At 40.9% G+C, this 15,834-nt stretch overlaps 1 protein-coding gene across 4 annotated transcripts in view; it reads left to right on the top strand.

The window, feature by feature from the left end:
- Positions 1 to 14,147, top strand: part of DCP1A (decapping mRNA 1A) — a 36,661-nt gene extending 22,514 nt beyond the window's left edge. Inside the window, exons 7-10 of one of the 4 annotated variants that reach the window (XR_014522470.1) lie at positions 2,822 to 3,571; positions 4,552 to 4,608; positions 5,769 to 8,483; positions 9,071 to 14,147. Coding sequence is in view for 2 of the 4 variants with exons in the window: in XM_083489352.1 (XP_083345478.1) it covers positions 2,822 to 3,571; positions 4,552 to 4,617; positions 5,769 to 5,987; positions 9,470 to 9,550 (1,116 nt within the window). In the remaining 2 variants the exon portion in view is untranslated. Of the gene's footprint in view, positions 1 to 2,821; positions 3,572 to 4,551; positions 4,618 to 5,768; positions 8,484 to 9,070 lie in introns of all 4 variants that reach the window. The other 3 variants (XR_014522471.1, XM_083489353.1, XM_083489352.1) reach the window with 3 other exon arrangements.
- Positions 14,148 to 15,834: the final 1,687 nt, after the last annotated feature.

The raw sequence follows: 15,834 nt of genomic DNA, 5'->3' as shown, positions 1-15,834 counted from the left end.
TAAATATTTTGTGAATCTTTGTCCTTTTATCCATTTACTATATTTATTCTTCCTGATTTAAACTATAAAATGGTGTTTTTCTTGAGTCAAAATGAGAGTACTCCTTAACATTTTAAAAGAAAAAAAGCACTGGTTGTATCCGATGGTAGTATTGTGAGCCAAGGCACCCCATTTTCACCAATTCCCCCCAACAATTGACGCCCTCTGTGCTATATCCCATAGTGTTTCAGAGGATCCTCTGGCTCTCAGGAAAAGCTTTTGAGGGGCATAGGGGACTTGTCCTGGGTAGGAGAGATCAGTAAAATTGGGAGCCATGTTTTGTGCAAGTGGAAGTGCTTAACACTAGTGCAGAGCCACCAGTTGGTAACAACCATTATGAGTTTATAGGTCCTTCTTACTGGAACATGGTGTTCTGTAGATTGCATTCAGTGCTGTTCATAGGCAGTGTTTGGATCCAGCAGAGGCTTCTATAAACAGAAGGGGGTGGGAAATAATTTTCACTGATTTCCCCCTTCCCTCTGGAGACCCTCCAGAACAACATGGAAGATCACTTGGAAGGCGGCAGAAGAAAGAGGCAATTTGCCAAAAACAAAACAAACAAAAAACCCCAACCCCCTCCCTCTTCTGCTGGATCAAAGAGCCTTTTGTGTACAGAAGGGGCAGCATTGGAAACAACCCCTGTTGTCTTCATTTTAAAGGTACAGTGGTACCTCGGGTTACATACGCTTCAGGTGACAGACTCCGCTAACCCAGAAATAGTACCTCAGGTTAAGAACTTTGCTTCAGAATGAGAACAGAAATCGTGCTCTGGTGGCGCAGTGGCAGCAGGAGGCCCCATTAGCTAAAGTGGTACCTCAGGTTAAGAACAGTTTCAGGTTAAGAACAGACCTCCGGAACGAATTAAGTACTTAACCCGAGGTACCACTGCATAGATGAACTCTGTGTTGAACGATACCTGCTGAACTATCACATATTATATTTGTTGGGGCCGCCTCAGGTGGCGTGATCTCAAGCTTCCCCTACTTTTCTTTTCCATGGTGCTTTAAGCTTAGAAAGAAGAATGTGAGAACCATGAGTGCAGCATTCATGACTCTGTTGTATGTCTAAACATGGGGCAGCGCCCATTGGATTCTGCCCCTTCTGTAGCTTGCTTTTACAGCAACAGTAGGGAAGTCTGACCAGCTAGGCCAGCTTTTGGCCCTCATCGGACATCTTAAAGCTTATCAGTCAACTAAACAGGAGCTTTGGCTAAGAAGTGAGACAGATAGCCAAGAAAGATACTGTATACTAATACAGAAAATTGGTTGCAAGAAATAAGATGAGCAGGTCTTGTAGGTCTTGTGCCTGCTAATAGTGCCATCTCATGGAGGAAAAGAAGTGGTGCACAATTTAATCTTGGAGAGTCTTCTTCTAGAAATGGGGTTTTAGGGCCATTTTGTCTTACTGAAGCCACTGAGGGTTTTTGACAGATCTACAAGGAGAATTTTGGATGTTGGATGTTTCGATTTTTAAATTGATGCATTTGATCAGAAGTAGTCTTATGTGCCTTTTTGGCTCTTAATGGGGTTTGGGGTGCATAGTCCCAATTATTAGTATGGAATTGAAGATTAAAGTGAACCAGTGCTGTAAGATTCTAAAATGTTACACTTCTAGATCACAGGAGTTTTTCCATCCTTTTTATTTCTCTTTCTCTGCCACCTTTTTTCCGTTTATTATTCTCTTCCCTCCCTCCCTCCCTCCCTCCCTTCTTTCCTTTCTGGTGTCTTCTATTCTGGGCCATTATTGGGATTATACACACATGGAAGGTAATGGCTGGCTGGTGAAGGGCCCTGTGTGAGAGGCAGGGAAGGGAAGAAAGGGAATCTCTCAGGTGATAACTGGAAGGGTCAACCCCATTCTCTGTGAGACAAGGGCTAAGATCTATTTGAGAGAGGACTTTGCTATTTCTTTTTCTTTTCGTTTAGATTCATTTGTCTTTTATTATATTGTATTATGAAACGGCTTCCAATTTTTTTATATATATAAATGAGTTTTGCAGTTCTGAAAGTGGCAGGGAGCTAATTTTCTCACCATGAATATTTGCTTCTGTGCACAGGGAGCAAATAAATCCTTGCAGTAATAACACACAACCCCATTTCTCCTCCATGCTGGAGCCCTGCCTTGTGTACAGTAACACACCATGCCATGCAAAGTAACCCAGTACCCTTTTGTTGGCCTTCTAGCAGCTCATTCCTTCCTATGCCCATGTGCAGAGCTTACTTCTACTTTAAACTCCTTTTTTGTACTTATCTATTATAGTTTGCAATCTTTACAAATATGAACTACTTATTTGTGAGGCGAAACTGATAATTCCTTGAAGTATCATTTGGACTGCCATGAGATAGGATGGCAATATTTGTGTAGAATGGGTGAAGGAGTATGAAAATAAATAGCTTCTTGGGGCAAGTGTGCTTATGGCTCCATCATTTTTTTAAGTCACCTGATAAATATTCTCTCCTTAAAGGTATTTGCAAATTAAAATGCTTTGCAATTTTAAGGACAATGAAAAGCAATAGGAAAACAAACTCTTTCAATTGGGATTCCAAGAATTGGTTGTTAGCATGTATTGTTTCACCGTGATATACAAGCATATTGTGCCACATAAGTATAAAAATATTGTTGATAAAACCTATGGCCCGTAATGTGTTTTTTGCATGGCTCTATAACTTTTAGCAAGCTGTTCTCTTTTAAATTCTGCACACTACCACTAATTTACTGGAGACTTGTCTTTGCATACATTTTAAGCTGAGCTTCTGGTTGTTCTTTTTTTCTCTATTTCTAGCCGTGCTCATCCATACCAAAACACCTAACAGTGGAAGAGTTATTTGGAACTTCATTTCCAAAGGAACACAGTACAGTTCCCTACTCGAATCCAGAGAGAACCAAGAAGCCTGACTCCTCATGCAGAGAGCACAATTTGCTCCTTCCTTTTTCATTTGAGCAGTCGACAGTGATCCATCAGCCTCTGGGGAAACTGGATGGCTCAAGCTTCAAAAGTAATTCTTGTACCTTATTGCCACAGGAGTGTATGCCGCCCTTACTGATTGCCTCACCTTCTGCCCCACAACCTGAAGTGAATAAAGCTCCAAACTATGCCGTACAGCTAAGCCCTAACCTTAATTCCACTCTGGCCACAGAAGCTCCCTGTGTGCAAATGCTTCAGAGCGGCAGCACAAACAATAACATGCTGCAAGTTATGCAGCAGGCTGCCAAGCAAATGTCTCCGCTTGTGAATCAGCAGCCGTCTGATATGAACCACGGTCCGCAGAACATCACTCCCAGTCAGAACCAATTCTTAACATCTTTGGCTGCAACCAGTACAGAAAGCGCTTCGAACATGCCGCATCCAAATACGGATCTCCTTCAAAAACTCAGGTTGACCCCACAACATGATGTTATGCAGCAGTCAGCAAATAAAGCGCCAGTAGCACCTAACTCCTCTTCTGCCGCTAGCCAGCTGGCGACCCCAGATCGTTTCAAAGAATCCCACACCAAACAAGCCCTGACCGGTAAAGCAATTCCATCTGTTCAGGTCAGTTCTCTTAGTGTATAATAAAATGGTTAGAGTGTTATCACACTGCTGTTCACAATAGAGAAGCAGGCGGGTGGCCCAGGTATGGAGGCAAGTGGGTGGAGCAAGCAGTTGGAGTGCAGCCCAGGTGAGCTGCAGAAGACCAGCTTCCCATCAGCCGTCCTGCTCTGCTGCCACTGCACGCCTCTCGTGGCTTTTGCTATTCCAGCCTCATCAACATGGAAGGCCAGGGAGGGAAGTGGCAGCAGAGCAGGGCAATTGCTGGGGAGCTGCCCCAGCTTGTCCTGCCTGTTCCTCTGTGGCTTGCCTGAGCTGCTGCTTAGGCGAGCTATGGGGAGGACAGAGGTGCACGGCTTGGGCGAGCAAAATGAGCAGGGGTTGCGGCTCCTAGTAAATTAAAATATGTAGATTGCTTTAGCAATAAGGTTGATTGTAAAACCATTGGTAGGTTAGTGCTGTTAGCAGCGGTTCTCATGTTATTACACTATGTTATTTGAGTCTGAAAGTGCCAACACAATTTCTTTCTTGCCAGCGGGTGAATTGGACATTTATATTGGATACTAGTCTTGTAAAGGGTGCTTTATAACACTGTTCTGGCTAGCCAGTTAGTTATTTTTTAACAATGTTGGCTTTTCAGTGTTTTTCTTTAAAAGCGATGTATTGATCAGAACACTTTGGTCCAATACAGATGAAATTGTGCTGATTATTTGTTGATTATGTCAGTAGAGACTAGATGGTCAGAGAACTGTGCTTGAATCTGGAAGACCAAGTCTCACCTTTCCAAGCAAGCATGCGGTGAGGAGTAGTACAGTACGTAACTGACAATTTTGGTTACGAACTCTTATAATAGGTTACCTTAGGTATCTTATTTAACAAATGAAGCAATAGCATGTGTACGTGTATGCATTTTTTAAAGGGGGAAATTTAAGAAGAATGCTGGATTGTTCAGATACTACGTATTTCTTTCTTTAAAATTGTAGGTTGCACAGCAAAGCAAGGAGCTTGAAACATTTTCACACCCCAAAGCTTTGTCAAAGGCAAGCCAAGTATGTATTTAAATCCTTGCATCACCAGAGTGTCTTTCCCTGTCTGGATTTGTGCAAAGGCCAATTCTCAACAAAACCTGGTTCCATCCAGGCTGACAACCCAATGTGTCTTGAATCCTGATCCCTATCCATTAATTAGGATGACCTAGTTCTCCTTTAGGGGACGCGGGTGGCGCTGTGAGTTAAACCACAGAGCCTAGGACTAGCCGATCAGAAGGTCGTCGGTTTGAATCCCCATGATGGGGTGAGCTCCCATTGCTCGGTCCCTGCTCCTGCCAACCTAGCAGTTTGAAAGCACCTCAAAGTGCAAGTAGATACCGGCGGGAAGGTAAACGGCGTTTCCGTGCACTGCTCTGGTTCGCCAGAAGTGGCTTAGTCATGCTGGCCACATGACCCGGAAGCTGTATGCCGGCTCCCTTGGCCAATAAAGCGAGATGAGCCTCAACCCCAGAGTCGGCCACGACTGGACCTAATGGTCAGGGGTCCCTTTACCTTTTAGTTCTCCTTTACTAGTATACTCCTTCTGGAGACCTCCAGGTCTTGCAAGAATTGAAATATGCCTAGCCAACAATCCTTTCCCTTGTAGCTCATAAAACAATAATGCAATTGGCTGCTCTCTATAAAAGTGCCCAATTTTTCCAGAGCACATCTTAGTAATCTCTCATTTCTTTATAAGATCGAGTTTACATGCTGGTACAAATAGTCCAAGAAGGAATCAACAATTGTAATGCTATCCATATTAATGTAAATTGATACAGAGTTCTCTTTGAGCTACCACATCAATATGCCAGAATAAAAATTTGGGTTTATTAATTATTTACTGAACGTTGTGATCCAGGTTGGTCACAGTGGTTACTGTTAGCATCCATGGCTTTTGTGAGGCCCTTTCAACTTAAGCCGTTTCATTTCTGCCTGCAAGTCCCTGCAGCGTGTGTAATGTTGGAAGCGCCCAGGTCACATAAGAGCCAGTGAAGCAGCCGCTTCTTTTGCCGGTGTGCCAAGGAGCTACATCACTGGTTCCTGCTATTTTAACTGGGACTTCAAACAGTACCAGAAAGGTAATGTCAGAAGAGGCTTTAATATATCTAGATAGTTCTTTAAAAATGAGGAAAAAAATCACCCCCATCTCATTTGATTTCTTGTTTTTGCAGGTTGCTTCCCCACAGTTTGCTGCAGCTACAACCACAATGGCACCTTCAGTCCTCTTGTCACCTAGTGTGTTCCAACAGTCAGCTATGAAGTCCTCTGACATCGAAAACAAAGTTGGTTCCTCTTCTCCTCTCACTCTTGGCACAGTAGATGTTCCAACATTACCTCCGACAGTTCTTACTAGATCTCAGCTTCAAGAAACCTTAATATATCTAATAAAGGTACAGTCAGTGACTCATTTGGACTCTTGATTCAGAGTAAAGTGCTGATTATCAGTGGGCACCATAAAGAAGGTTAGGAGGAATAACACCGATAGGTGTGTTAGATCATTTAGCAATAAAAGCAGCAACTAGAGAACTGTTACCAGTATTTTAAGTGGTAATGATATTGATAAGCTTAAAAACATGAGAATTGTTAATTCAGTTAAATAACACAATTTATTATTAAGTATGCTAACTTAAGTGTCATCTACCAAGGACAACTCTCCCTGTACACTCGTTTTGAGTCCTCCCCATTCAGGGTCCATTTCATTGAACATCCATGGCAAACCCATAAGTACCAGAAAGGGTTCCTTCTGGGTTTGGCGCATGCGCAGAAGCACTAAATCACGCTTCTGCACATGTGCAGAGTGGCGCTTTGTTGAAGGTCTCTTTTGTTGAACGTCCAGGGCTCCGGAACGGATCCCGGACGCAAAATGAGGTATGACTATAACTCTCTATCTAAGGATTTTGAGGCAAGAGGTATACGCTTCAGGACTGATTCAGAAATATTTGGCGTTCATATTTCTAAGCCAAATGATAACTGCTGAAAGGGAAAAGTGGATAATCGGGACCTCCCAAGTTGCAAATTTTGTTTTAAAAGTCTGCTGTGGCCATGGCACCTGAAATGTGTTGGGCATGTAGAGGGGTTCTGATTTTTGAACTTCCAAATTGTTCACAATCAGAGGAAGAAATAAGTGCTGTCTGAATTTTAAAGAACTGCTCAACCTTCCCTTAGTTCACTTCTTTTGAGTGAATCTAATCTGTAAGTTCAGAAGGATGGGAAAAATAAAGATGGAAGATGTTTGACTTTATACATGAAAACCTTTAGCAAAATGGGTTACAAAGGTGTAGTTGGAGATTACAAATCAACCTGCTTTACCACAGGAGTTTGTTCATTAGAGGTTCCAAGTGGCTTTGCCATTCCCAGTTTATTCTGTTACGAAATATTTGAGAATTCATTGACGCTCGTATTTAGTCAGCAAAAGCACACTGCCTGACTTGAAAAATTGTTTTTTTTAGTTATGTATCGGCTTCAGCTGCAAGGCTGCTTTGTAAGTGTGCCAATAAATCCAGTGAATCACAAAGAGAGATCTTGCACCTAGGATAGGCTTACATTAAGAGGATTGTTTTGCCCTTTTTGTCATCACCAGGGTCACAAACCTTTGTGCTCCATCAGGGCTCTCTAGTTCGTTCTATACTGATATCAGTAAGTCTTGCATACAGAGTACAGATCTAAAAATAACAGGACACAGAAATTAGTGTTTTGGTAATAGAATTGTTAGGAATAAAATGGGCCTGTACCCGGGTCACATAATCAGCTTTGTGGCCTCTGTTTTGTTTCTTTGTAGTTTTTTTTCTGCACAACCTGCTATTTCTTTTCCCCTGTCAGAACCGCAAGTGAAACAAAGAAACTTGCTGACTGTGAAGGGAGGGGAGAAGAGCCCCTTTGAACAGAGGTCAACTGTCAGCAATTTTACTTTGTAATTAAAATCATGCCGCACTTTCAGTGATCTTGAGAATGTGCTTTGTGTTGTCTTAAACCTTCACAAATGCTGTTTCTGACCTTTCATCTGCTCTCTGCTTTGTGTATGTCCGACCTAGTTAACGGTTGATAATATTATTATTAAACTCTGCTTCCCTTCAGTGGAGGAGTATTAAAAATAGTGCTACAATGTTCCATAAGCTATATGTGGATCCAAAATGCAAAGCTCATCTGACTGTTACATTTATTATAACTAGAGTTCTTTAAGTGATGAATGAATAAAACAATTTAAAACACCAGTCCAAATAAAACACCAGTCAAATGACAGCACAGAATCCCTGTAAAACAAAACAGCTGGAGCAGAGGCTAAAAGTCAAGTAATAAAACGGTAATGGAGAGCTACTGCACAGCCTCACTAAAACCGTGTTCCAAGTTACCATTAAATGTAGATATAAATGAATTAATATATCTGATTCTTAAGAGAATAAGAGAGGATTTTTTTACTATGGAAAGATATTAAAATAGGTGAGAGGTGAGCCTTTCCTTGGAGGTGATTCCTCTGTTGGGGCATTACAAAAGGCCCTCACCCTTCTAAATGGCACTTTATGTTCACATTCCCATTAGTATAAGGCCATAAAATACCGAATGGTCACATCTTTTATGTTTGGCTAATTTTCATGAATTTATTGGCTTAGAATTGCCCACCTAGTACACAAAGGTATCTTTTTTCAATGAAGAACCAGAAATAACTGACAGGATGTTTGTTGATGATGATGTTTAATTTGAGATGCAAATTCACATGATGGGAACACTGAAAGTCCCAGGCCATGCATATAGGTAGATTTGTAGAGGCCTGGGCAATGATGATGATGATGATGCCAGCTCAGCTGGTCCATGGAGGTCAGGTAGTGAAAATGCCCTGCCGAACTCAACCCAAGCTATACCCAAAATGCAGAAAGAGACTAAATGGAAATGTATAGTGATCCAAACCTCAAGGCAGGTAAAATCCTACATATGCAGACGCTGACTTTTTATTTCATTCCTGTCTGGTTCCTAGTTATCATCCAAAACAAATGAGCCTTCTTGTCTTTAAGAGTGTGCTTGCTGTACTAATTCAGATCCTTCTTGTACAGTTGCATTCACTTATGCAGGTTTCCCTCATTAGCTTTCACTTTGAGACTTAGCATAGATTTGTTAGTTCATAATACTCCCCTGTCACTAGTTTTCGTCACTTCTTTTTGTTTCTCTGTACTTCCGCATTCACTTTACCTTTTCTTATCTTAGTTGCTTTGCAAGCACCCTTCTAAAAGGTTTCAAGTAGTGTACCCTTGTAAATAAGATTGATCCAGCTTTAATGTAGAAAGAATTCGTTTTAAAATCCATACTGCTTCCTCAGGTTGAAAACAATCTAAACAGCCCAAATGAATTTTGATAGTGTTACCAAGTTACACTGGAATAGCCTTGAGCACTGATTTGGGCAGTTACATTTATCCCATAAGGTCAGGACAGAGATACCACTGTATATGCTCAGTGATATTTCTGAGCTATATATCATTGATAGTACAGTGCTACCTTGGGTTAAGTACTTAATTCGTTCCGGAGGTCCGTTCTTAACCTGAAACTGTTCTTAACCTGAAGCACCACTTTAGCTAATGGGGCCTCCTGCTGCCGCCACACCACCAGAGCATGATTTCTGTTCTCACCCTGAAGCAAAGTTCTTAACCCAAGGTACTATTTCTGGGTTAGCGGAGTCTGTAACCTGAAGCATATGTAACCTGAAGCGTATGTAACCCGAGGTACCACTGTGTAGCTTTATTAAACTTCCTCCTTCATGCCTCCTACCCAACTCCTAAACTTACAGGTTTTGTTAATAGGTGTAGAATAATGAATTGGGTAGGAAAAAGTAATGAATTATTTCTGTCATTGGTTTAATTATGGTTTCCCCCTCTCTTTCCTTCAGAACGATGCGAATTTTCTTAGTACGCTTCATGAAGTTTATTTACAAGTCTTGACCAAGAATACGGACAGCATCAAACTATAACTGAAGTAAATACAGTTCAACTTACCACCTAATTGTTTCAGAAACAATTATGCCTCTTCTGTGAAACTGTTAATATTTTTAAAGGTTGTTTTTAGTTGAAGTTTTAAGTTTTGTTAAAGTAAGGAGACCTTGTCCCTTAAAAATGGATAACTAATGTTCTCAGAAGTGATCTAGGTTTCACTGTGACCAATCACCAGCAGGCTTTTATTTCTGTATGCGGAAAATGGTCTTCATGTTTAACAGCACATTATTTTTGAGTGGGTTTAGAGTAATATGAAAAACTGTTTTGATTTTTCTTCATCTGGTACATACATCTAAATAATTAGGGTGAATGTGGCCTAAGCCATCTTTGGCAGTTGAGTAAAGATAACAAGTTGTGAAGCTAACTTCTGATTTAAAGAGCCGTGGAAGGAATTCAGAATATCCTTTTAGGGTTTGGAAGGAAACAGTGGAAAGCATTTTTAAAATGCTGGGGGTTTTTTAGCCTTAGAGCTGGATGGACTCAGCATGGTATTGACCATCAAACTGACTCCCTTAATATGCAGTGCTGGCTTATGCACCCCTATGTTTTACTAAGGCAAAATGAAGGTGGATTATGAAATACCCCTTTAACAATACTTGCAGTGTTCTTATATTTTGTTAATGATACTATTTTCAAGCAAATAATTTTTAAACAGAAATGGATGGAACATCATTGTGGTCACCTTATTGTCCTTTCCAGGCTTAATGCTAATTTTGGAGGTTTGCTTGTAGCATAGATGGGAAGGAACCCAGAGAAGTGTGTATGATTTCGTTTTTGGTGTTTAAAAATGGGTACATAAACAACAAATGCAGTCTGCTCTTCTCCCCATATTTCCCCTCCAATTGCAGGTTTTTGTGAGTTCTCATAGAAGGTTAAGATTTCATTACCACTGTAAAGATCAAACTTCTTCCCAAAGGAAGTTGCTCTGATCTCCTTGTTGTTTTATATGCTGCTATCGGTCTCTCCTTGACTTGTATTTATTTCATTATGGCATGTGATAGTAGCTAGCAATACTCTAGTGTAACATAAATCTCAATATGTTCAAGCAATACTAATATTAAAGGATGGGGTGGTTTTTGTTTTTTAGTAGAAGGTCTTTGTTTTATATTGTGAAAGGTAATTTTGTAATCCTTTTAACCGATCAACACATACTGCTTATTTGTCAGAGCATTGCTGGAATGGAGGATCCATGTGTTACAATCAGTTTCCTGTGCAAGCCACTGAAATGAGTAGGGCTTGATAAAAAGCACAGCCAGGATCTTATAAAGGCCCCCTTCTTTTGGTAGAGTTTGCAATGGAAAAGGTCCTGAATTAGAATGTACCTGTTGCTCTTAAAATTTAAATGTAACGATGATCCCTTCAAGGTGCAGATACTATCTGTAATTCATCTACCAAGCTTTAATTATGATTCCACCACAAATCAGTGTTTTGATATATAGCGTGTTGGATTTTAAAAAATCAAAATATGTACTTCATTTTGAGTGATTTTAAGTAGATGTTTTTATGTTTAGCAAAATATGCCTTTTGAGAGAACCTCTTCGGCCTTTGAACTCAGTGTTTCTAGTTGCGAACATAGTATTTTATATCAGATATATGTGCAGAATTCAGGGAAATATGTTAGTAGTGATATGCATATTTGACTAATGTTTTGGCTTTAATGGTAAAACTCAAATGCTTCTTTTCAGACTTTGTAGGCCTTTTTTTTTTTTTTTAAGGAAACATGAGAGCTCTACTTAAATGCTGGACCTTTGATAGCACACCCATGTATGTGCACCAAGAAAAACATACTTGCTTATTTAAACAGAATTATTCTGTATGAAGCTTTTTCCGGGGGGGCGGGGCAGGAATCAAGCCACTGCAGTACTCTTCAGTTTATTTTAAGTGGCTGTATTAACCATACCCCCTGAACCAAATTTATATAATGCTGTGTTTGTAGATAATAAAGACTCAAGAACAGTCCTTAATTATTGTGGAAAGAAGAAAACCTTCTTAGCCATAAGCATAATATTGGAGGAATAACGATACTGAGCTGAACTTGGTCACAATGGTCAAAGTAAGCATTGTATCCAAATATCTGTGGAAATGAAACGGAAGTAGCCAGTGTGGTTCTCTCCAGATGTTGAACTGCAACTCCCTGACCACTGACCATACTGGGTAGGGCTGAGGGGAATAGTAATCCAACATCTGGGAGACACGTTGGCTACCCCTGCTATAAAGGGTTCCCTTATATTGAATGTACCATTACGGTTTTGTGACTTCAAGGGGTTAGTGAGAGAGAGTTTTGCTTCAGACAGCATCACTGTTTCAAAGAATATTTGTCCCAGTACACTTCGTCCTCCTGTTTACTATTTTGCATTATAATTCCCAGAAACCTCATCTGGTAGCTTGGCAGGTCAGAGTTCTCAACTGATAGAAGTATGTGCAGCATCAATAAATAGTTCTCTGCTTCCAAAGAGAATTCCCTTAGCTAGAAGAAAGTTAAATCTTTTTTTTTCCTGTTAGTAGATTTGCATTAACCTAGGATCTTACACACGTCCTTAACAACATTTGTGTATGTAGCAGGCTCAAGCTGGGAGGTCACAGACAAGCTAGGCAATACAAAGCAGCATTCTGCTTTTATTGCTTATTGTAGCGTGAGAAGTTAACAAATGAAACAAAACAAAACATTTTAAGAATTGCTTTGAAAAACAAAACTCTGCTGCAAGGTAAAAATCACAGATGCTTACAAAATGCAGAAATTACTGGACAGCTTTAGCCTGATTACATATGGTCATATCCAACAGTAATCATACTCAGAGTAAACCTATTGAAATTGATGGAATTAAGTTCCTTAAGTTGAATGATTACAATAGGTCTGTTCTCAGTGCAATTTGGTCTTTTAATCTCTTGTAGAAGTTTAGAGTTATAATGAAACATTTTAGTCTTACCTGCATGCAACAGTAACAAGTACATAGCTAACCGACTTGGGCCATTCTTTTCAAGCTTACATTTTAGCAAGATATTATTTCCCACAAGCAAATGTATGATTTTAGACTGTCCTAAAATCAATATTCAGTATCTTAAGCATGTATTTTTTCATTGCCTATATGCAGCATTTTATTAAAAATTGCTTAATATTTGTCCATCCAAAAGTGGCTTTAAAACAAACAGCTTACTCAATAAGAACTCATTGCTGTTTTGTTCTGTTGCATTAACAATGTTTTGTTAAAAATGTGCCTAGCAACTCTGTATTTGTGACACACCCGGCAAAATGTAAACAGTCTGCTAAGAGCTAAGGCACAATATGACAGTATGACAAGTAAAAGCATGTCTTATTCTGACATGGGGTTGGATTCAACGTTTCTTCGATGAACAGAAAAGCTCATTCTGTGGAAGAGACAAATGTTGCTGAAGGAAAGGGGGAAGGTGATCTTGCAGATCCCCACTTCCTCCTTGCCTCCCCCATGCTGCTTCAGTTTTCTGGAAGGTTCCTCAGCCCTCCAGAGTAGTTTTGGTAGAAAGGAAGAGTTGGTGGAAACCGCTTCCACATTTCCATCTTCTGAGAGTGACATTTCACTCCCTGGAACTTTGGATCTAAGCCAGAGAGTATAATCATGTTTCAGGCATACTAAATGGTATCCCCCCCCCCCGTAGTTCTCTTTTGCTTGAATTTAGGGCATTCCACCAATGCCATGTTTAGGCACGGGTATAATTAGTGTGGAACGTTCCAGGAAATATATTTAATGTGGAGTGGTCTGACACAAAAACCCAGCCACCTCGTTGGCTTACATGAGTTGCTTCTTTAGCATATCTTTAAAAAGAGGAATGTGTGCAATATATATTTCACCTCAGTTTTGGACATCTTTCGTGAACATGTTAAAGGTGCAATATCTTCACTTTAAGTGGGAAACATTTGCAATAATATTCCCCCTGTGGTTTGTTTTTGTACCAATTTAACATTGTGGGCACATGGTGGTTCTCTGTTAAAAATGCACACTACACTCAGTGTTTGGGTTTAGCGCTTTAATTTGCACTCGCATGCATATCAAGATTTGAGGTGCTTCCGATCTTTTGGATTTTAAGTGATTACTATAGGAAAACAATGGGCATGGTCCTGTTCTACAGGCACAGCATTCACACCTGAATGATTCCCAGAGGATCAATAGAGCCCTATTTCCCCATTTTTTATGGGCACATAGGAAGTACAAGAGACTGATAGGAAGAGGAATGGAACTTTTGTACGCACGTCTCATTCATATTCGTAGTCCTTGACTGCTTGGTTGAAGTTATTCATCCTTCTACGCACATATATAGGTGGGGGTATTGGGAGCTGATATATATTGAACTTGTTGGAATCCTCTACATATTGGCGCTGCACCTGTGGTGGCCTCGTTTGTGCCCACTAGCATTTGAGCAACTTTTAAAACTGTCACCATAATGCTTCATTAACATTTCAGTATATGGGTATGTAATTTGTGCCATCTTATTATACTGGCAAATATTAAGTTATTGCATAAATGTTTAAGAATAAGCATTTTTCATTGAAAATTTTGTATGTTTGCAGATATATTTTTGTAATAAAACTTCAAAGACAAATGTTCTGGTCTGTCCTGATATCTTCTTGGTGGCAGTTCACCTTTTGAAAAGGGAATCCAGCTTAGGAGAGCTGTTGAAAGCTTTTATGAAGGTTTGATAATTGGGTACCATCTTCAAAAACCAGACGTATCTGTACTTTAACACAAAAATGTGACTCTTGGGATTGTAGCCAACTAACATTGAGTAGACCCATTGAAATTAATGGATCTGAGTTAGTCGTGCCCATTAACTTCAATGGAGGTACTGTATGTGGACTAACATTGAATGCAACCCTAGATTCTTGCATCTGTGTTCCTTTTCGTTTGCTTTAACACTTTAATATAAATCTTTAACATATGCTATACGAACATCTGATGCCACATTTACCCAGGGAATATACAATTATGAAATTGGGGGAAGAAGCTAAGGAGAAAACATCATTGGAGATGGTATAAGACATTCACCTGACAGGCTTAGCATCTTTAAAAAGCCAGGATGTCTTCTGAAATTAACTGTTTCATTCAAGTTGATGAAGATGTAACCTGAATACAAGCATCCCCCAACTTACGTGGGTTATACTTGTACATGACCGCACATATGCACAGCGCTGAGAAATACCATATTGGCCTGAATATAAGCCACACCTTTAAAATTGGAGGGGGCGGGAAGGAAAAATACCCAAATATAAGCCGCTCCATTCCTTGCTGCTCCTGGCTGCATACTGGGGGGGGGAGTCATGCTGCTTTGCTGGCAGCCTTTCCCCTTCCTCACTCTCTCCCTTCCTGACCTTGGGGGGACGGGGACAGGGGACTACGTGTGAGGCAGGCACTGCTTTGCTGCACTCTTGGCACTGCTGCGCTCCTGGCTGCTTACCGTAAGGTCACGAATATAAGCCACACTTTAACTTTTCATGGTCAGAATTTTGGGGGAAAGAGGGTTATATTCAGGCCAATACGGTAAGTAAATGGAACCATACCCTCCCTGGAGCCTAAAGAGGATGTCAGTGAGGGCAGAGGAAGTCCAAAAGAGGCTCAGTGAGGCTTTGTTTAGGCCGCTTAGCCTCCCCACCGAACAAGCTGATGCACGGGGTAGCACAGCAGCTGGCGCTTTTCCACGCGGCATCCAGCCAGCCCCAGAGCTTCAACTCCAAACTCTTATTTTGGTCTGGAGTGGAGAGAGAGCAGAAGAGAGAGCTGAAGAGCAGGGGGAAATAGGCATATACAGGGTGCTCCCCACTTTATGCGATTCCACCTATGTGCACGGGGCCCCTGAACAATGCCCACGTCTCTACAGTGGCTAGGAGTGCATTTGCACAGTTAAGGCTAGTGCACCAGCTGCATTCGTTCCTTGAGATGTATTTGGCCACAGTGACACATGCACCTTGGTTACATCCCATTTGGATCACTATAACACGCTTTACATGGGGCTTCCTTTGAAAAGTGCTCAGAAACTTCAACTGGTCCAAAGAGCTGCAGCCAGATTGTTGACCGGGTCTGGTTATAGGCAGCATTAACAGCTCCACTGGTCTGTTTCATGGCATAAGTCAAAGTGCTAGTTATAATGCTCTCTGGGTCCAAGCTATCTGAAAGACCATATTCCTGCTTATGAACCTGCCCATGTTCTGAGATCTTCAGAGGAGGCCCTTTTCTCAGTCCTGCCACCCTCACAGGCACACTTGGTAGGGACACAAGAGAGGGCCTTCTCAGCG

This window comes from Podarcis liolepis (assembly GCF_965112155.1).
Source record: "Podarcis liolepis genome assembly, chromosome: 2".
Classification (NCBI taxonomy): domain Eukaryota; kingdom Metazoa; phylum Chordata; class Lepidosauria; order Squamata; family Lacertidae; genus Podarcis; species Podarcis liolepis.
This window is presented reverse-complemented; position numbering and strand designations above follow the sequence as displayed.